The sequence below is a fragment of the Triturus cristatus genome, chromosome 5_2 (genome assembly GCF_964204655.1).
Source record: "Triturus cristatus chromosome 5_2, aTriCri1.1, whole genome shotgun sequence".
Lineage (NCBI taxonomy): Eukaryota > Metazoa > Chordata > Amphibia > Caudata > Salamandridae > Triturus > Triturus cristatus.
In genome coordinates this window covers 173,917,684-173,940,340 of record NC_140588.1, presented here as the reverse complement: position 1 = coordinate 173,940,340, position 22,657 = coordinate 173,917,684, and the positions used below count along the sequence as shown (strand labels likewise).

At 45.0% G+C, this 22,657-nt stretch overlaps 1 protein-coding gene across 1 annotated transcript in view; it reads left to right on the top strand.

The window, feature by feature from the left end:
- Positions 1-22,657, top strand: part of CYB5A (cytochrome b5 type A) — a 133,045-nt gene that overhangs the window by 54,693 nt on the left and 55,695 nt on the right. The window contains exon 2 of the mRNA XM_085606940.1: positions 12,889-13,017. Coding sequence (XP_085463066.1) covers positions 12,889-13,017 — 129 coding nt within the window. The remainder of the gene's footprint in view (positions 1-12,888; positions 13,018-22,657) is intronic.

Below are 22,657 nucleotides of genomic sequence, written 5' to 3'. Positions count from 1 at the left end.
AAAAACTAGGGCACATTTTGACTTCTGAAATCCTCTTTTATTTCATTAAAAAATTCTGACATGCAGACTGAAACATGCACTTTCAATACCAGCAGCAGTTTTCCCTGGTGAGCAGTAGCTTTACTACAGTGATCTAATGAGCAAAAAGAGTGCTAACATTCTGAATTTATGGCAAATGTGTGACACATCTGAATGCCTTCTTGATGGAATCAAAGTAAAAAACTGAAAGTATTTCCTACTGAGGAGACTGCAGTGAATGAGGAAATTAGGAAACTTCATAACAAATAAGTCTCCCAAGATGGCCACCAGAGACAAAAGAGCCCAAATGTAGCCCAAATATCACCCAGATGTAGCCCAAGTATAGCCCAATGACAGAATGTCCCAGAGTGTTCTTAAAAACAACTAGAGCGCTTACTGTCTTCATTATGACAAAAGTATGGCACACCTGAAGCCATCTTGATTGGAATAAACTGGTAACACTTAAAACATTTAATTTAACAAGGAACACAATGAGGGGGTTCATTTTGCCATAGAAATTATGATTAATGCTGCAGAAAGAAAATGAGGGCACATTTTGAGTGACTTCTCAAATCCTCTTCTATTTCATTAAAAAATTCTGACATGCAGACTGAAACATGCACTTTTAATACCAGCAGCAGACTTCCAGGGTGAACAGTAGTTTTACTACAGTGATCTAATGAGCAGCTAGAGTGCTAACTTTCAGAATTTATGGCAAATGTGTGACACATCTGAATGCCTTCTTGATGAAATCAAAGTAAAGAACTGAAAGCATTTCCTACTGAGGAGGCTGCAGTACATGAGGAAATTAGGAAACTTCATAACAAATAAATCTCCCAAGATGGCCACCGGACACAAAAGAGCCCAAATGTAGCCAAAAATCACCCAGATGTAGCCCAACTATAGCCCAATGACAGAAGTGTGCAAAACACTTATTATTTTGTGTTTTTGCAGTGCTATATAGTGCAGACTTGTCAGGTATTGGAGTGCTTTACATGAGCATTGGTTACATCGCACAAGAACAAATTCATTTTGGTTGTAGACATGGGGAGACTAAGTGATTTGACCAGAATCACAGAATGTCGAGCTGAAGCAGAAACTCCAACCTGGTTCCCCAGTTGCAAAGTCTGCAGTTCTGGAAGTAACACCACATCCTCTCCCCTAAGTGCAACATTTAATCAAGTGGTCAACTGGATAAAAAAACATAAAGATAACAAATAATTTAAAAGTTCTTTGTCGCTATTTGAAAACTCAGAAAATATGTCCTTATTTTAGTCTTTTAGAGCACTAACCATAATTTTGATGCCAATAAGACCCTCTCATATATGTAATTCCGGAAGGAAATGCTCTAGGTATTACAGTTTTGATTACATCAAGATGACGTCAGGCGTTCCACACTTTTGTAATAAATATAGAATGTTAGCAATCTAGTTGTTCATTAGGATACTGTTGAGAGGCAGAGGCCAGGGGCACGGACTCTGAAAATTGAAGGCAGGTAGGAGGGTGCAAAGGCAACAATTTAACCACACTGAGCAGGCAGGAAGGGCCGTGGCAGCACAACAGACTATGGAGGGCAGTGGAAAGAGGGGCAGGGGCAACAAACCAACAATACAGGACTTGCAAGAGAGGCTGTGGCAATGTAATAGAGCATTGTGGGCAGAAGGAAGAGGCAATGGTAGTACAACCATACATGCCAACAGACCCGATTCAGCCAGGAAACGTCCAATGTTTTTAAGCTCAAATGGGCTTTATTTGATCTGTCTCCTGTCTACAATCTCCTCTTTTTCAACGTAACTCAAAGGGGAAAATCAATACCCCCGTTTTTTTTCAAAATCTCCATCTTACCAAGTTCAAAATGTTCGCAAGTATGGTACATTGGATCATGGAAGGAAATGGGGTAGGGACATGGACTTCGATAACAGAGGACAGGAGGGACATGGAGAGGTGCACCAAACTGACCCTGCAGGGCAGGCGTCAGGGTTTGCAGCAGCACAATACACCACACAGGGCATGCGGGACGGGAGTGCAGCACAACAATCCATAGAAAGCAAGAGGGAGGGGACAGGACCATGCACATTGACAACAGAGAACAGAGGGGCAAGAGGCAATGGTAGCTAGCTGACCATAATGGACAGACAGGAGAGAAAGCTGCAGCATAACAGACCATAAAGGGCAGGAGGGACGGATCAGGGGCATTACAATGGAACAGACAAGCCAGGAGAGAGGGAGTAGGGGTCTGCACATGTAAACAGAGGGCTGGGGGCAAGGGGGAAGGGCAGGAGCAGCAAGATAGCCATGGAGGTCAGGCAGGATGGGCACTAGAAGCAAGACACACCATGAAGAGCAACAGTGAGACTGTGATGGCATACACACAGACCATGGAGGGAAGGTGGGAGGGGGTCAGGGGCAGCTAACTGACCACACAGGGAAAGTGGGAGGGGCCATGGCAGCACAGAAGACCATGCATGGCAAGTGGGAGGGTTAGTGGCAGCACAATGGCTATGATGGGCAAGAAGGAGGGTGCAGGGGCATGCACAAAGGACAATGGAGGATAGAAGGGAGGGTCAGGACCTGTGCACAGACAAAGTTCAGGGGAAGGGGCCCTCACAACAGACCGCACGGGGCAGGCAGGAGGAACAGTTGCAGCACAACAGACCAGGGAGGGCAGAAGGGTGTGGCAGTACAATGGACCATGTAGGACAGGCGGAAGAGGATAGGGGCATGGCATGTGGACAGGCAGGGTGGAGGTGGCAGGGACAGGTTACAGTCATCTGACAATGCTAGGCAGGTGGGAGTGGAGTGGCAGCTCAACAGAACACTCAGAGTAGATAGGAGTGGCAGGTCCATGGAACATGGTGGGCAAAAAGGATGGAGCAGGGGCATGCACAAAGACATCGGAGGGCAGAGGGAAGGAGAATAGGGGCAGCAAGCTAAGCACAGAGTTTAAGCAGGAGGTCAATGATGGGGCATAGAATTTGGCAATGGAGGGCAGGAGGAGGGGACTGGTACATCATACTAAATTGAGGGCAGTGGCAGCACATCAGACCATGCATGGCAGGAGGGAAGAGGCTAGTCCATGGATTCACACAACAGAGGATAGGGAGGAGGGGGATGGGGCAGCAAGCTAACTGTTCAGAGAAGGCGGGTATTAGGAACGTTATTGTTTTTAAAACGTCTGTCTGTGCGAACTACTTAAAATATGAACAAGTATGCAGCATAATCTCACTTTTATTCAGGAAGAAGAGGACGTTTGTGACTGTGACTCCGGGCTCACTTGGCAGAAACACCCCCTGACCCTCCACCCCCTATCGCAAAATGTAATGCCCGTGAAAAGGGTAGGTGAACACAGTGTTATATAGAACATAGTCCTGAGAGCACGATTGAAAATGAAAACTAGATATAGTGTATGGTATAAACTATGCACCAAAAAGTGTGATATAAGAAGAACCGGGCGTGAAATATAATATGCAATACATTGTGCGCAATGACAGATTCATTGGAGAGCGCGAGATAGCACAGGCACTAGCGCGTGCTATGCGATGTGCGCCTTGGAGTGTAATATGCACAGGGCAGTGTTGTGTAACCTAACTAGTCTCTAAAGTTGTAATATAAAATATGTGCTGGGGAGTGTAACATTGCATATGCACTGTGACAAAGATATGGATCCCAGATTGTAATATGTATGGCATAGCACTGTGCGTTATAACGTAGGCATCGAGGAAGGCACGTTAGATGGGGCAATATAACCCGTGCGAAGACAAGTGTGGTATGACACATTCACGGGGTGGTGTTACAGTGCACATGGGCTAGAGAGTGTCATAGCATATGCACTAGCTGGTGGAATACAACACAGAGGTGTGTGGCACTCGGCAGGCAATGGTGGGTGTAACACAGCATTGGGCTCTGCCAGGAGCGTGCTGTGACTCTCAAGTGATGTTCGTCCCCTTTCCAGAGAGTAAAATAAAAAGTATTACACATCCGGCAGTGGATGTGTGTTTTATTAACAGTTAGGGGGGTTTCTTACATAGATTTGGTCGAATTTTTGTCGAATCCCCTTTGAATGGCTTGGTGTGCATGTGTATTAAATGTGCCCGTCAATAGCTACCCATGTTTGTATAAATAAACGACAAGGGTGTCTACCGGGATTAGGCACGGTAGGGCATCAGACATGTCAGAGCTTTACTAGTGGTGTAAATACATTCCACGTGGATTCATTGTATGCATAGTCGCCTTTTAATGAATATCACTCAAATGGTGATAGGTACGTACGGTTTGTCCAGCATGTCCTAGGTGTGTCTATAAATATATATTTTTTAAAAATAATAAAAAACAGTGGCCGGACCTGGGGATTGGGGTCAAAAAAATATAATTAGGAGACAGGCCCTGGGGAAAGGGGAACCACACAGCCCCCCTTCTTAAAAAATGTAAATAAATAAAAGACTGGCATCGTGCCGGAGGCCACGCCCCCTCCTTGCAGCACTCTGCAAACGCACCCCCTGGCGAGTTGTAAGTTGGGGAATTAATTCCTCTTCAATACTGAGGGTCCCTGAGGGCCAACTAGCCCAACAGGCATCTCCAGTATGCGCCAGGGAGCTGCGCTGCAGACAGGTGTTCTGAGGCCAAGCCCCTTTTTACACCTCTCTGCAACGCAGCTCTGTGGCGCTTACTGGAGGTACCTAGTGGTCTAGATTGACCCTAGGGACCCTTAGGATTCAAGGGGACTTAATCTCTCAAATTAGAACAGCCACAGGGCGCGTTTACACAGTGGTGAAGGGAGGGGACGGGGCCTGAGGTGACGTGTGCAAACACGCACTATGGCACGTTTTAAATTGGGGATATAATTTCCCTTCAATACTGAAGGCCCCTGGGGGCAAACTAGCCCACCAAGTGCTTCCAGTAAGCGCCACTGAGCTGCATTGCAGAGAGGTGGTCCAGGCTGTGCCACTTTTTACACCTCTCTGCAACGCAGCTCTGTGGCACTTACTGGAGGTACCTAGTGGGCTAGTTGGACCCTAGGGACCCTCAGGATTCAAATGAACTTAATCTCCCAACTAAAAACGGACACAGGGCGTGTTTACACAGTGGTGAAGGGAGGGGATGGGGCCTGAGTTAACGTGTGCAAAAATGCCCTGTGGCCTGTTTAAGAGGTAGTTTTAATCCCCCTGCCCTATTATATACTAGGGGCTTACAGAGGAGGTCATGCTAATCACAGGGGGATCCCAACGCATAATGTTCCCTAGTATATGTAGGTGTTTTCACTGTATTCTGAGTGTCTTTTAACATAGCACTGGCTCTAGGACTGGTTAGTCAGACTCAGTTACCACCAGTATCCGTCTGAAAAAGTTGAGGGTACAGGATGATTTTGCAACAAGGATTCTTTCTGCTCTTCTTTTTGTTCTTTCTGCACGTTATCCTTCTTCCTGCACTTTTCTTCGTCTTTGAGGACTTCTGTTGCTTCTTTCTGCACTTCTTTTTTTTTTTCTTTCTGTGCATTTTTTCTTCTTTCTTCACATGTCCTATCTCTGTAGGCATAGTTAGAAATTAGCATTTAAAAAACCTCAGAAATTCACTAAAAAAAAACCATAGGTTTCAGGGGTGTTATAGTTAGCTGGACTTTTCACTTGTACAAAACCATTGAAATTCCCCCGTTATAGTTAGTTCAGCTAACTATAACTCGCGCGCCCGCAATGCACTGCTGATGACGTCACATATTACATCACTCATGACATGGTCAGTGACATCACTCATGACATCACTGATGACATCTCAAATGACATCACTGATGACATCATCCTTGTGATAGAGTGGCAGACCTCCTCTCACCCTAATATAAACTTTGATACACACATTCAAAAATAGAGACTAAAATTTTCAAAACAATGGACATACCAATACCAGTTACAACAACCTCTTCAGTAATTCTAAGATCCACATACACATCCACTCATTCACCAACAGTCCTATACAGTCACTCATACATGTACTCACTCATCATATGTACTCATACACCTATACATTCTGTTACACAATGCCACTCATCCATAGAGTTACTCACACACATAGTCACTCATGCTAATAAAGAATCAAACATACATTTACTTGCATATACAGTTATACACACACCACCACACTTACTTCTACGGAAACTTACACATACTTAGTCTTTTAAACAATCACTTATAGAAACACATACTTATTCATACAGGAACTCTTTCAATCTCTCACTCTCACATATACTCACTTATATACACCAATAGTCACATATACTAGTTTAAAACATATGTAGTTACTCATAAAGAAACTATTGAGACAGTCATTCACTCACTAACACACCCATGCACACACTCATCCACCCATACAGTCCTGCACACATGCTGTCTTCAACACATGCAAACAGTGAGTCACTCATTTATGCACCTATGCACTACGTAATACCCCCCACCGAACCATGCAGACACTCAGACTGATACTCAAAAAACCAACTAATAACCTATATAGACACCCATGTAGCTACTCACCAACCCATGCAGCCACTTATACACAAAGTGAGAGACTGATACAGATATTTACATATTTAAACATTACTCACTAAGCCATGTATTCACTATGATACACTTAATCAGTCAGTTACATAATCAATTTTTCAAAAGCAAATCATCCATTTAGACACTTATATACCCATTTATTCTTCCATCGACCTTGAGATATACATATATGAAACATATTTAATTTTCAGAAAAACGCACATTCACTGGATGATGTCATCAGTGATGTCATTTCAGATGTCATCAGTGATGTCATGAGTGATGTCACTGACCATGTCATGAGTGATGTAATATGTGACGTCATCAGCAGTGCATTGCGGGCGCGCGAGTTATAGTTAGCTGAACTAACTATAACGGGGGAATTTCAATGGTTTTGTACAAGTGAAAAGTCCAGCTAACTATAACACCCCTGAAACCTATGGTTTTTTTAGTGAATATATATATATTCACTTAAAAAAACATAGGTTTCACACCACACATGTTATAGTTAGGTGGACATTTCACTCGTAAAAAACCAATGAAATTCCCCCGTTATAGTTAGTTCAGATAACTATAACTCGCGCGCCCGCAATCCACTGCTCATGACGTCGCATATTACATCACTCATGACCTGGTCAGTGGCATCACTCATGACATCACTGATGGCATCATCCTTTTGATAGAGTGGCGGTCGCGCGAGTTATAGTTATCTGAACTAACTATAACGGGGGAATTTGAATGGTTTTTTACGAGTGAAATGTCCACCTAACTATAACATGTGTGAAACCTATGGTTTTTTTCAGTGAATTTGTACGGTTTTTTAAATGCTAAGTTATGTATTTATTATTATATTTTTTATATATTTATTTTACAATAAACAACGTTTTAAAAATTATTATATATTTTTTTTATGGATTTTCACCGTGCGCGCACCCCTTTTCACGTTCGCCACCTTCCTTTTTCACTCTCGCACTCAAAACAAACAAAATGGCGGCCGACACTTCCTTATTTCGACCGATTCGAACGTTGACTGACATGTAACCACCAATCAGAATTACGCTCGCGCAAGTTAGGGTGCGCGCACGGTGCGCGGCTATAGATATTTACGTACTTTAACTGCAAGTTTCTCAGGAACTACTGAACAAATTGACTCCATATATGCAAAAGGCACATCCCTGACCTGAGGACCACCTCTTTGCCAAATTTCAAGTAATTCTGTTCAGCCGTTCGGGCTGTACCTTCGACTAAAGGTCCTATGGGAAAATGCATGGGGAAAACGCGTTTTGGGACCCCCCTTTTTTTTCGGCGCCAAAGTTATTCAAAATAGAATTTTGAGATTTCCTTTGGAAACACGGTCCTAACTATAACTATCTACTGGCGACCGCCAGTAGATAATATATATATATATATATATATATATATATATATATATATATATATATATATATATATATATATATATATATATATATATATATATTGTGTGTGTGACCACTTGACATTTACCTTTAAATACACCACGTGATTAAAAAAAGTGAAAAAAGACGTGCCGAGGTCTTTTGCCAAACGATATAACGTTGTGTTTGCATAATAAATTACAATCTGTGCCTGTATCCAATTTTAATTCATTTAGATACATATTTAACAATCAAACATCGACCAAAACTTGGGTCATGTGATTACTTACTTTCACAAACAATATGATAAAGGTTCATCTAATTGTGGAATAAACATAATACTAAAAACGGAACATTTGCAAAGCGGCATAAACCGCTATCAGTTTCACATAAATCATCACTAAACCTTAATATGACGTGCCTTGCAAAGCGGTTCCTAATAAAGTTTCCCCATTGAATGGTGACATCACTGTGGTATCATCTCGTTGGTTGAGCTAATACAAGTTTACTTATGATGTCTGTTCAAAGGAACCCAACTTTATTGCCATGATTTGTCTCTTCGGCATCTCTCTTGCTCAGTGTAAGGACTCCTTGAACTGATTTAATTTAAAGCTTAAGTGCCGTTATTGACACAAACCAGCTCGCTCTGGTTTGTGGCTCAGTTAGAGCGATCTACGTTTGAGACACATGTATATATCTGTGTGTGTGTGTGTGTGTGTGTGTGTATATTTATATATATTTATTTATTTATTTTCTTTAAACCAACCCTTCAAAGGAGGTGGTAACCATTTGCAAATATGAAGGGGCTGCAAAGGGCCGTAGTCCAGCCGGCTGTTGACTAGGGCTTGAGTGACTGTTTTCCTGGTTTTGACAGGGTGCTATTTGTAGATCCTGGAGCATGCAAAGGGTGTGGAAGCAGGCGGAGGAAACTGTTGATATGGCATTTCAGGGTGAATTTGCCAAGTTTGCGGGTGTGGTCTGTGTGTGTGTGGGTCCGAGTTCAGAGCACCACCAGGACTTGTTCCAAAGGGAGGTGTTGTCCCCAAAAATCAGCACTTCCATCTTGTCCGTATTGAGCTTCAAGCAGTTGGTCTTCATCCAGTTAGTGACGCTTGTCATGCAGTTGTGGAAGTTGGCAATTTCAAAGGGAGGAGAGGGGGGACCAGGAGCTGATTACGTACCGTGCTCCACTATCAAGTCGTTAAACCAAAAATAGGGTCACTGTTTCATCGGTGTGGGTGCTGAAAAGTCACCCTCATACCGCAAAGAGAAGTAAGAAAAAGGTGAAACATAAGAGAGGATAGAACTAGGTCTAGGATAGACTTTGCAGGGGGGAGGACCAAAGTTGTCTCTTGTTGCCCTCACACACCCCGAAGGATGTCATGCTTCATCATTGGGCGTTTGCTACTCGTCAGGCCGGCGCTGCAATGCCCAACGGGTCCCCCGAAGGGTCACTTCAGCGGAGATCTTTTTAGCGAACAGCCATTAGATGAATGCGGGTGTGTGGGTGAAGTGGGTCCTATGTGCACAGTGAGTGTGTGTGTGAGTGAATAATGATAAAAATGGGTAAAGTATACCAGAGGGGAGAAGAAGACTTTTTACTGTGTTGGTCCCTTTGCCATACTAAAAATCCAAAAGGTTGTGCAATACGTCTCTGGGTAATGATGTACCTCAGGTAACTAAAAATGGTCAGTTCAAGGTTGTGGAACTTGGTCCTAGTGGTGGAGGGGTCTTCTGGCAGCGAGAGGATAAGCTGGGTGCCATCTGCATAGGATATGATGTTGCTGCTACGGGTTCTGATGATGATTGTCGTGTAAGTATTGAACAGGGGGTGGCTGAGAGATGATCCTTGAGGGACGTCGCTGATGATACTCTTGGGTTCTGAAGTGAAGGGTGGTAGGGAGATTCTCTGGGTTTGTCCAGTGAGGAAGTATGTGATCCATTTGAGTATGTCCTCCCTGGATTACGATGTGGCTGAGTCTCTTGATGAGGGTGTGATGGGATATTGAATCGAACACTGCTAAGAGGTCAAGGAGAATTAGGGCCGCCTGTTCTCCCCAGTCGAGGAGGGTTCTGATGTCATCAGTAGCAGCGATCAGGGCTTTCTTGGTGCTGTGGTTGGTGCAGAAACCGGATTGGAAAATGTCCAGTAGGTTGTTGCTCTCCAGGTGTTCTGTGAGTTGGAGGTTGATGGCCTTCTTGAGGTCTTTGGCAGGGAAGGAGAACCGAGAGATAGGGTGGTAGTTCTTGAGTTTGCTGGGGTTGGAGTAGGTTTTCTTGAGGAAGGGATCTGTCCTCTGTGTTTTTCCATTCATCGGGAAAGAGCATGGAGGTGAGTTTGCTGCTGATTTCCTTGCTCCTGAGGTTGAAGTTGTGGGGGCAAGGGTCCATGGGTGCTCCTTAGTGAATGGTGTTCATGATGGCTGCTGTGTTCTGTATGGTGAGCTGTTCCGTGAGGTGAGTGGGTGGTTGTGTGTGGCGTCAGTTGGTGTTAGAATACAGTAGAGTTTGGTGGGTTGGAGTTCAAAGTTACTGTTGATGGTGGATATCTTGTTGTGGAAGTAGTCTGTCAGGATGTTGCAGAGTTCCTGGGAGGGGGAGATCATGTTCTTGGTGGCTGACGGTGAGGACAACTCTCTGATTTTATTGAAGGGTTCCTTGATGTGGTTGGAGCTGGCTTCAATGCAGTCAGTCAGGGCGCATCTTTTTGTGTCTTTTAGGTGAGCAAGGGACCTACATCTGGGCATATCCTTGACCACTTAGGGTTAACATAGCAAACACAACAAGATGATGGATTGCTAAAACTTTTCAAATGATCGCTGTGCCACAGGATTCAAGCTAGCCTGGCTGATGAGGGGCGATAGCCCGAAACCGGTCCCATGATTCTAGTTTCCGGTCCAGGGAGGACGTGGCCTGGCAGTTTGGGCTGAACTGTTCCCATGGGGAGCAGAGTCAAGACTGATTTGCATATGAGTGGGTCCAAACTGGGATGGCATGGTGAGCAAAAGGATGATGGATTTAACCCAGATATGTGACTGGGTGGGGGTAAGTGTTTGAAAGGTTTCAGAACTCCGTCCATCTTGTTGTGTTGCTAAGCCACAGAGTAGATACAGCATGTCTCGAAGAGACAACGCATGTGCTGCCTAGGTGCGACCTAAAAATGGCCAAGGGCAGCTGGTCATCCTGCCACAGACTGAATTATGCATTTCTTTGGCAGTTTCTGTAGCTAGTGTGGTTCTTCCTGGCACAAGCTATAATGGGAGAACTATGTTAACTACTCAATTAATGAGATTACCTGAAATGCACCCGCATGTCTGGTTCCACTGAAGAGCGATTTGGGAGCTTTTTTGTTGTTGTTGTTGCTCAGTTGTGTTCTGCAGGAGACTTAGAAAAATTGTAGATTTTGATTGTTTTGCAGTTTATAAAATTATTTTGCACAACCCAAGTGAGAAGTGTCATGTAAATGGTCGGTTGACGGTGTTTGCTTTCCTTTATAAGAAACCTTTGTATCATGCATGACACTTGTAATCCCTTTTGTATCCATGTATGTCAAAATGACAAAGTGAGCTAGTGCAGCGGCAGAATGTGCCACATCATTTGCCTTGTCTTGGTGTATGATTTAGTTTCCCCTGCTGCATAACTTGTTCTTTCACTGCTGCCTAATTTTTGTGGCCCTAACATTACCAGTGTTCTAACACACTTTAGGCAGCACCTGCACTAACCTTGCCCTCCTGTTATGAAAACCCTCGGTAATGACTGAAACAGCAGAGCTAAGCTTTGGGTTATAATGTGTTATTGGTAACACTTAAGAAATCGGAGATCTCCCTAAGGCTGCACCTCTTTAAGTAATGGTGGAGACCACAGCTATCCATCAAACTGTCAGTATGGCCATAGGCGGTAGAGCTATGCCTCGGGTTGCACATCTCTACTACCCTAAACGTCACAGAGTACTGTAACTTGAGGTGCCTCTGCTGTTGCTGAGAGATGCAGAGAATTGGCTTTGCCCTACATAGAGCATTGACACAGATTATACAGTTCTGCTCTCTGTTACAGCCATGATAGCATTGTAGTAATGTGGTTGTAACCAGATGGCACCCATTGTGCTTTGCATGGGTGGGTTTCAATCATTTCCTCGTTGCCACTTTGAAAAGACCAAATTAAGGTAGGTAAAATAAGAAATGTATTGGAGCGATGATTGCATAAATCCATCACTGAGGTGATCTGCTAGCAACGGTCTTTCCTAGAGCATTTGGGTATAACATTGATTCACAAATGTTCCAGGACATTACACACTGCTGTTCGAAGATTTGCTGGAAACTGTAATCTGAGGACTATCTCTGTTATCCAAGGTCTAACAGCTAAAAAAAAAAATTTTTTTATTTTGATTTTTATATAGCGCGAACTAGACCCGAGACATCGGGTATTGGAGCGCTTTACAAGAGCACCAGTTTCGTTACGGAAGGACATATTCAATTTTAGTAGGCACGGGGAGATTAAGTGATTTGCCCAGAATCCTAGGATGTTGAGCGTCGTTGCCGAGACTCGAACCCGGTTCCCCAGCTTCGAAGTCTACCGCTCCAGCCATAAGGCTACATCCTCTCCCCAAGTACACCCTCTGTTCAAGTAAGAGGATAGCTCTGCTGCTTAGTCTTTACTGAAAACTCTGTAGGAGACCAGCTCTAGTGCCACAGATGTCCCTGTGAGTAGTACAGGAAACATTTATTGTCTTTCTAGTCTTTCTTAATCCTTTCGACCCTCAACCTGGTGCCCTCCGTAGACATTGACAGTTGGTCGCCTCAGTAGAGATTGACCACAAACACCTTAATGTAGCGCCTCGATTCAGGGACCATTTCTTATTTTAGAGCATCATTGTTTTTGTGTTCGCTCATAGTTTTTGCTAGATGTAATGTATTGTTTGTACAAGATCATTAACAATGTGAAACTTTCAGCACCCAGGTGGTGAGGAGGTCCTACGGGAACAAGCCGGAGGAGATGCCACGGAGACGTTTGAAGACATCGGCCATTCTACAGATGCGAGAAACATGTCCAAATCATTCATAATCGGCGAGGTTCATCCAGTGAGTGTAATTCCTTAAAGTTTATTTATGTGGTGCAACTGTTTAATACTCGCTTTTCATCTGCTGGGTACGTTCTCTAAAGAAATCAAAAAAATATTGGTGCAGTTTGTCAGTTAAAAGGAAACAAAGACTTTTGCGACCACTATTGGTTTAGAAAGCGAAGACCATTTGGGGAAAAAAAGGATGAAACATTGCACGTGTTATACAAATAATGCTACATATAGATTAGTGCTTCCCAGCTTAGTTTTTGTGCAGGATAAAAATTATTCATGCTGAGCCCTTGATGCATACATAGTGCATTAATCCATTCCGTCTACCGTACCATTTTGTATTGCTAAGCTTCAATTTCATAGTCCGTACTTTAAAAAAAAATTTTTTTAGCTCCATTATGTAGAGGTTTTCTCTACTTGTTCGACAGCTCTTGTTCTCAGGTACTTGAGATTTCCATTTTGCTAGATTCTTGGCACTACATCCAAGACTCGTGCATGCTAGAGATTGTTACCTGAAATCTCTATTGCATATATGAAATTCTAGTCTGGTCTTGTGGCTCTCTAGCCTTCTACGATTTGTTGCATATGTGTGGTTGGAAGTGTGTGGATGTAGGTGGTTGAAGTGGGAAGCATTTGTCATGCATGGCTCCCCAAAATGTGCAGTTACGAATGCAGATACAGTGTACTCCTAACTAGAACCGTTTAGGAAGGGTAGGATCATCTATTCATTTCTTGTCATACATTTCACATGACTCCTGGTTAGACTTTAGAGTCGCAGAATAGTCTGAGTCTAAGGTCCCGCTAGCAACATTTATATTGGGGAGGTTACTCATGAGTGCTAGGAAATGAATGTGTCAGTCCAGTCACCTAATTTGTGCAGGAGCCCGGTCTGCATGTGCGAAGGGTTGGTATGTATTGGCCCAGCTGAGCCCAGAATGCTGTAAGCCAAATAGGAGGGGTACAAGTTCCTCCACAGCATCTGTGGATGTGTGGCAGATTTAGTTGAGAAACAAGTAGGGCAGATAAAGGTCACAGCACTCATCTGGGAAGGTACCGAGCCACAGACCAAAGTTGAGCAGCAGTTGTCATTCAGCCTTCTCTAGAGCCAATGGTAGCTCAATCATAACGGGTGATTGAAGCCTAGACCCAATATTGGATAGTAGTTTTTTTGGCATTTGGTAGGCCCACCTGGAGTGGCTGGAGAAAGCCAGACACGAAGACCATTGTTGACACCTGGGGATCTGGGATTAAGCCGTTTGCAAGTCCGAAGCCTGTGAAGGAAGTCCAGAGTCGGAGGAGTACACAATTGTGATTGCAGGTGACATGAGAGGTCGGTCTGTATGGTTTTGACTCTTGTCCATGGCTGCCATCGGGGCAAAGTAGCCTACTCCGTTGGATTTCGGAACACTCCACACCCTCACTGTCGGATGATCATTGTGCTAGCATAATAAGAAACTTTTTGTTCCCACTACGTGGCAAGTGCCTTGTGACTTTCATTTCGCTGCTAGTGCGTGGGGGGCTTGTGTTCTTGTTTTTAAAAATAACTGATTTGCACTGCTGTTTTATGAATTTGAGATTGTGTGCTACCTTTGACTTCATTTAAACGCTAACGCGGTGCCCGTCTGTCAGAGCGGTCCCGCGTGAAGGTTAGTGTTTTAGTTGATGCTCTTCCCCCAGCCCACACCTCCTACTTAAACCAGGTGCAGCGATCGAGCAGCGGGCGTGCCGGTGGTGCGCCAAAGGCAAGCCCGTCTGCACCCGTCTGCGCCCCGGGAGCGTCCAGCGCCAGCCACGCTCCCCATTACACGTTAGAGGAGCAGGGAGGTCGGAGGTCCTTTAGTAGTAAGGAACTTGTAGCACTGGATAACGCTAAGTGTAATGGTGGTGATCAGTGGGCAGTCCTTCATAGTCTTTCCAGGACATGCCCCACTTGCCAGTTCTGCTTTCACACCAAGCAGACAGCCCCTGTCCCTCGAATTGAGAGAGAGAGATCAGAGTTAGGGCTGTGCTTATTAACTCGCGATCTATGGTTAAACATGCCCTCGATATCCATGAACGTCTTTCTGATGAACACTTAGATGTATTATTTATAACTGAAACCTTGCTTAATGAATCTTGCGTCCCGCTGGTCGAGCTTGCCATCCCTTTGGGATATAAAATTGCAAGAGTGAACCACAAAACCGGGTGAGGGGGCGGGATTGCAGTGGTGTTCAGGGACACTTGGGTCTTCTCCAGCGAGGTTTCAGTGGGGTTAGTGAAGGGGGAGGCGCTTGACTTTTCCATTGCCATGTCGCCCCACTACACACTGGGTGGCACATTGGTCTACCAGCCCCCTGGCCCTCCCGGAGCATTCCAGAAAGCCTTGGATGATGTCATTGTTCCCCGTGCCCTGCGCTTGCCAATTTTTTCTCCTTCTGGGCGACTTTAACATCCATTTAGACTGCCCGGAGGCTAACGACTCCAGGGAAGTAAGGTAAGAAGCTTTTTGGCACCTTGCGCTGAACAAATGGCCCTCCCAGTATCATCACAATGGTGTGAGGAGCTGTCTTCTTTTTTTCGCTGAAAAAATACAGAACATCCAAGACAGTCTTGGGTCGGGTTCCCTGGTATCGAGGGATTCTTCTCCTCTGCCCCTTCTAGCTTCTACTCCATCAGCTCCTCCATCTATGAACTTTCTGTCCATAGCTGGGTTGGATACTGTTAGATTTGGGGGTCTCTAGTTGGCATAGGTAGGTACCTGTGACAAATAGGGACCCTTGCATCTAGTCAGGGTAAGGGGCTACACTCCTAAAATAACCCCTGCTCACCCCCTTGGTAGCTTGGCATGAGCAGGCAGGCTTATCTCAGAGGCAGGGTGTAAAGCATTTGTGAACACATACAGTAATACAGTGACAACACTACAAATGGACACCACACAGGTTGTATTATAAAAATAGGTCTTTTTATATAGACTTAACACTAGACCAGACGACAAAAATCCACAATACTGTACTCAAAAATAGTCTCTTAAATGTTATAAAATAGCTCAGTTCTCTCAAGTGGTAAATGCAACACTTTACTCTCAGTGTACCTTAGATGCATAGCGCAAAGAAACAAAAGGGTTGCAGGGAAGGTGATGCGTCGGTTCCATACACGCTGGGGAGTGGATGCGTCGGTTCCTTACTGCTGCGCAGGGGAGTTGATGCTCGCTTCCTTTCTGTGTGGGGAGTTGATGCGTCGGTTTCTTACTGCTCTCCGGTGCGATGCGACACGCTGGCACCTCGATGCGATACTCTTCTCCGGTGCGATGCGACAAAATGGCGTCTTGGTTGCAATGCGACTACGTTGGTGTGATGCGACATGCCAGACGGCCGTGCGGTGACTCTATGATCTTTGGAGCCGCGACAGGCCCTGCGACGAGCTTCTCCGGTGATGCGACGATGACCTCTGTGGCAGCGTCCCGCTTCTCCGGCGATGCGCCGCAGTTCGGCAATGCGATGATGACAGCGGCGGCTCGCTTCCTTGACGATGCGATGGCAGCGACTCGCTTCCTGTTGTTGCGTCGCGCTTCCAGCGACACGCAGTCTCTCAGAAGGTCCAGCACAACAGCAGGCACTTCAGTTCCCAGCAAGGGAATTCAGGGGGGAGCTTGTTGGTGAAGTCTTGTATCCCTGAGACTTCAGGCAGGAGGCAAGCTCTAGTTCAAGCCCTTGTAGATTCTTCTTCAAGTTGATAGAAAGCACACTCAGTTCTTTTCTCCTCTCTTTGGCAATGAAGCAACCACTGCAGGCCAACCCCCAAACACACAGCACAGGGGTAGTCTCCTCCTTCAGCTTCCTGGTTCTTCTCCTCCGCAAAGGTTCGTCTTGATTCCCAGAAGTGATCTAAAGTTCTTGGGTCTGGGTCCCAATATTTATACTCCTTTTCCCTTTGTTCTCTGAAGGCAGAGAGGCTTTTGCCTAGTCCAAACCAGTTCTGGTCAATCCTGGAGCACTTTGTTGACATGTCTCCTTCTTTCCTTTCACAGTGCAGGGCAGAGACATCAGACGCACCACAGGAGGTGGAGCCAGCATTGTAGAGGGAAGGCCCAGCCCTATTCAGGTCCCAGGTGCTACTCCTCCCACTCATCTAGATGCAGATCTCTCTATTCACCACTGGGCCACCTCACCCTGTCTCATGGAATTCCCCAGCCCTGTCACTCAAACTCCAGACAAGGAATACACAGCCTAGCAGAGGCAGGTTTGAATGGTTAGACAAGAAAATGCCTACTTTCTAAAAGTGGCATTTTCAAACACAGAATGTTAAAAACAACTTCACTAAAAGATGTATTTTATCATTCTGAGTTCAGGCATACTAAACTCGAATTTCTACCATGTTCCCTGAGTCAGTTAGGATTATAAAATATAATAACCAAACTGCCCATTCTGGCCCATGGAGAACAGGTAGCCTAGCAATAGTGAAAAACGAAAATGGCTGTAATTCACTATTAGGACATGCCACACACACCAGGGCATGTCCTACCTTTTACCTACAATGCACCCTGCCCTTGGGCCTACCATAGGGGTGACTAATTTGTATTAAAGGGAAGGTTTAGGGACTGGTAAGTGGGTGCACTTGCCCAGTCAGCTTGGCAGTGCCAGACTGCACACAGGCTCTGCAATGGCAGATCTGAGACACACTTTACAAGCTGCTCCGGTGGGTGGCACAATCAGTGCTGCAAGCCCACCAACAGCATTGGTTACAAGCCCTGGGCACACGCAGTGCACTGTACTAGGGTCTGACAAGTAAACCAATCAAGCCAATCATGGAGTCACTAATCCATATATCAATTTAACATAGGGAGCACTTGCACTGTGGCACTGAACCGCAGTGGCACAGTGCCCAAAGCATCTATAACCAGCAAAAACACATGAGGCAACAGCAAAAAATGGAAGGGAGACCCACACCAATGGTGCCAGGTCTAACAGATACTTAGGCCATCCTCAAATCCCTTAAGTCGGGTTCCCCGACTGACCCTTGTCCAGCCAGAGTGCTGACTGGGGTCGCTGAGGTGATCTATCCAGAGGTCAATAAGATTATTAATCTATCCTTACAGACCGCTATTGTACCTTTGAGTTGGAAACAGGCTAAGCTCCTGCCGCTTTTAAAGAAACCTTCTTTAGACCCGTCCAAACTTGCTAGTTATCGCCCCATATCTCTTCTACCGGCATTGACAAAGGTTTGTGAGAAGGTGGTCTTTCGACAGCTTGAGGCCTATGTGGAACCATCCTGTGTTCTCCATCCGGTGCAATCCAGTTTTAGGGCAACATACAGTACCGAGACCGCACTGGTGAACATGGCTGAGGCGATCAGGGAGTGCCTGGACGCGGGCGGCAGAGCGGCCTTGATTCTACTTGACCTCTCTGCCGCCTTCGATACGGTGCCCCATCAATTACTTCTCACCCGTCCCTCAAACATTGGCATCGCTGCCCCCGCCTGGGATTGGATGAAATCCTTTCTGGAAGAGCGCACCCAGCAGGTCTGGATGCCTCCTTTTTCATCGACTGCCAGGAAAATGTCTACCGGAGTCCCTCAGGGTTCTACTCGGAGCCCTTTGCTCTTTAATATCTGACTCCTTTGATTTTTTCTGGCTGAGAAACTAGGAGCAAAAATAATTGCCTATGCTGATGATACCCAGCTCCTATTTACCTGGAAGGACTCCGACCTGTCGACAGAAATTGCCCAGAACTGTCTCGTCTGTTTTTAAGTGGTTGGCCCATGCCCAACTGAAATGCAACAAGGACAAGTCGGAGGTTCTTCTATATGGTCCGTTTCCGCTTGCCTTCAGAGAAACTTTGTGGCCTCCAGACTTCCCTCGACACAACTCAGAGGGTGCTCCAGCAAAGAACTTGGGGGGGGGGGGGGGAGAGTCTGGTTCGGAGAAGACCTGCGGTTTTCGGTGCAATTTAAGAAACTCACCGGAGTTTGCTTTGGCACTCTTAAGTCATTAAGAAGGTTCTTCCCACTGCTTCCGAGGCTGGCTAAGCAAATGGTCGCTTGTGCTCTCATTCTCCCGCATAGATTATGCCAATGCTCTGTATATTGGTATTCCTGGATATCTGCAAAACAAAACTACAGACCATACAGAATGCCGCGGCTAGACTTCTGTTTAACATCTCTGGAAGATCTAGCGTAAGACAGCATTTACGAGATCTGCATTGGCTTCCTGTGGCCCAGAGTGTAATTTAAAGCCCTCACCCTGGCGCATAGAGCCCTGCACGGTCTTGGACCAATGTACATCAGAAAGTGCTTTGCTTTCTATGTCCCTAACAGATCGTTGCGCTCTGCCACCCAACGACGGATGGCGATCCCACGATTCTGCAGAACACGGTTGGGGTGTCAGTCCCTTTCCATTAAAGCAGCTATGGCATGTAACTCCCTGCCCCTGGAATTACGGAACACTCAGGATGTCAGACTTTTTAAAAAGCAACTTAACACCTTCCTCTTCAAGCAGCTGTTGTAAATTCTTCACTCCACCAGATCACGGTTATTTTGCGCACCAGGACACTCTTGAGTATTTGTGCGTGGTATAAATCCATCATATCATAAAACATATCATGATTATGATTTGGAGGTAGAGGTGGTGCAGGGTATAGAAGGTTTCTTATGCTCTGGTTTTAGCCCCTGGCGGAAAATGGACCACCCCTCAAGAACACTTTTTTTCTTTTTAATAACACTAGTTGTTTTTGTTACGATTGTACACACAAACAAGAGCTATCGACATATAAAGAATGGTGACATTAAAAGTTTAGACCGCCAACATCCTCTGACATACAAACTTTACACTAATTACAACCTGTTACTGCATAAGTGTTTGCCAAGTAACTATACTATTCCCTCAGACTTTATCATGCTTCTTTGAACTCCCTCTTTATTTATACACAAACGTTTCTGCCATGGCACAATAGTTCATCCCGCAGGTCCACACCTTTAATAAGGAATCGACTCTGACCTCCAATGACATGTAATAACTCTCTTACCTATAAGAAATCTTGTAGCTTCCACCTGTCCACAAGAACTTTCTTGAGACTAGGCATTTACATCAAACGTACCTTCTAGGTTTGTTATTTTTAATGTGTTCTTCGAGTAGTTGGGAACTGTCTTCCTGATGGCTCTATAAGAAATGTGGGTGCTTAGAATAAGGTTCATCCTACAACCTTGTGTCAGTGTCTCTGTGTAGTGCTCCCCTCTTTAAAGTGTTTTATCCAGAGATCCCTCGTGCATGACCATCCCAGGATGCCAAATGTGGACACCTCGGTCATGGTTCTGCAGAAGGCAGAAAATGTTGACTCCCTGAATTATTAGAAATGCTCGTTCCGAATTACCACTAACTGAAACCAATACCTTAATTGTGTTTGTTTCCAGTTATATGGTCTGAATTAAAGTCCACAAACTATACACCAGGCTGACCGCATAAGCACAAGGACTTATAAAACTGATCGTGGGGATGTCGTCTCAAATTCCTCAAGGCAGGGCTTTAAGTGGGATGAAAAAACTGGGGGGGGGTCTCTCGGGGGCGTGGCCACTGTAGTTAAGGGCGTGACTTAAAAGCACGCAAGCTAAAAATCTGTGCTTAGCATAGTGTGCAGCCCGACTGGTATTAAGCTGTTTGTCATTGCATCCAGATATATGATTCAACAAGTAACATCATACCTACAACAAGTCAGGACTATTGGCTTTGTCAATGGTTGATAGTTGCATAAGGTAAATAAGCAGCAACTGTGGCTTGTATATAATATTGAAAAAGCTTCCACGTAAAGCCCTGTTGACACCACAACAATGTTGCTGCTCATGAGTTCGGATAATAGAAATCCAGAGAGAAAATGACTCTCTTTAAAGTTTTTCCCTTCCCCTATAACGCTCGAAAAAACACGGACTGCCTGTGCCAGTGCACAAAACGGAGCCCGATTGAGACCCTTAAAAAAAACTGCCGGTGCTCAGACCCGGCGAGACCCGGCCCACTTAAAGCCCTGCCTCAAGGACATTCTAGCAATATGCGCAATAACGCAATAGTTGGAGAATGCATAGTAGCTGAAAAGAACGGAGGGCTCTTATCCTCCCCCTTTGTATTATCATGGTGCTACTTGGTGGAGTAGAGGTTGGCAGGTCGGATGATCAACGCACTTCAAGAAACTGGCTGTTTCTAACTCTGGCTCTTGTGTTGGGTGTTTTATAAGCCGGGGTGCCTTGTAGGGTCACTCATTGGTGCCTTGCTCTGATTAACACAGGACAGCTTTTAGGACTTTGTCTATCTCATTAGCTGAATGTGATTGCTTCATTGAATTTATGGGTGCTGCAAGGGTATTGCCATTCTGATGCTCACCTCTCCCTTAGCCGAGTACAAAACAGGGCCCCATTATTTGGGTAATCTACAAGACAAGGCGTCTGAATATAGTTAGATTTTTAGTAACACTTTTAAAACTGAGCAGGAGTTGCATAATCCAGCCCATGGTCTTGCTGCTAAATTCATATCTGAGAGCAAACTGTTTTTTTGATACTGTGCCACATCTAATCATTACAGGGTCTTTAGATAACCTTTCTCAAATGGAGTACTGAACCTTCATCCGTGCTCACATCTTAGCTGACCAGCCTTTTTGAAGAAGGCAGCAAGCAATTGGTTTCAAGCCTTTTTGTCACTCACTGGGTAGGTGATTGGGGAGGAGGAGTGGCACACAAGGGAGGCTCAAGAAATGATTGAGATGCTTCAAGTGGCGCAAACATCCACAACATTATGGTTTAGGTGAATACAATTCGGATTGGAATGAGATCGAGATTTGGACCTGCAAGAGATGTTGAGGGTCTGTTTGTTTACAGTTCTGTCTGGAGCAGTGTGATTCACACAAGATGATGGGGAGCAGCTAGTCATCAGATTTTGGGGGAGCAAATAATATACAAGAGGAGTTGGCGTGCAAGGGGGGCAGGTATCAGAAAGGGCCAAAGAAGCAAAACACAAGTGAGGTAATGGTGGTTGAAAGGGAAATTAAGAGGGACAAATTATTTGGGCCAAAGAAACGACCTCTGGCACAAGAATTAAAGTAAAGAGCAGTGACTGATAATTTACAAACAAGGCTCATTAGGATGAAGAGGAAACACAGTGGAGTGAGCACCAGGCAGATTGGTGACATACCACTGATTGGGACCCAAGAGGTCTGTGGGAGCAGCCACATTGCTGCTACAACTGACTGAAGACAGAGGTAAGAGAGCTTGTGGTACTGATTGGTGGACACCAGAGAGAGGAAAGATAAATCACTCATTCACAGTCCCTGGCAAATTCAGAATGTTAAGAGGGGAAGGGGACACTAGTGGAAGACTAAAAGCTGCTGAAGGGGGCATAAAACAGTAACCTATTTCATTTATTCGTCATTTGTAATATGTTCATTCTGTTCAACACAATTCAAGCAGTTTGGGAGGGAGGAGGGGGGTTAGTGAAATGAACAGGGTTATTTAGTGAGAAGCTAAACAGTGGCAGAGGTGGAAAAACCGGAAATTGATCGATTGAATAAATAGTTTTGACTTCTCAGTTTCAGTGAAAAAACAAGCATTGGCATAGCTTTTGGGACCTTATAAGTATTTAGGTCCATGGCAGGCCCCCCTAGGTTTTCCGGTCCACCAATAATTCTCACCTTATTTCG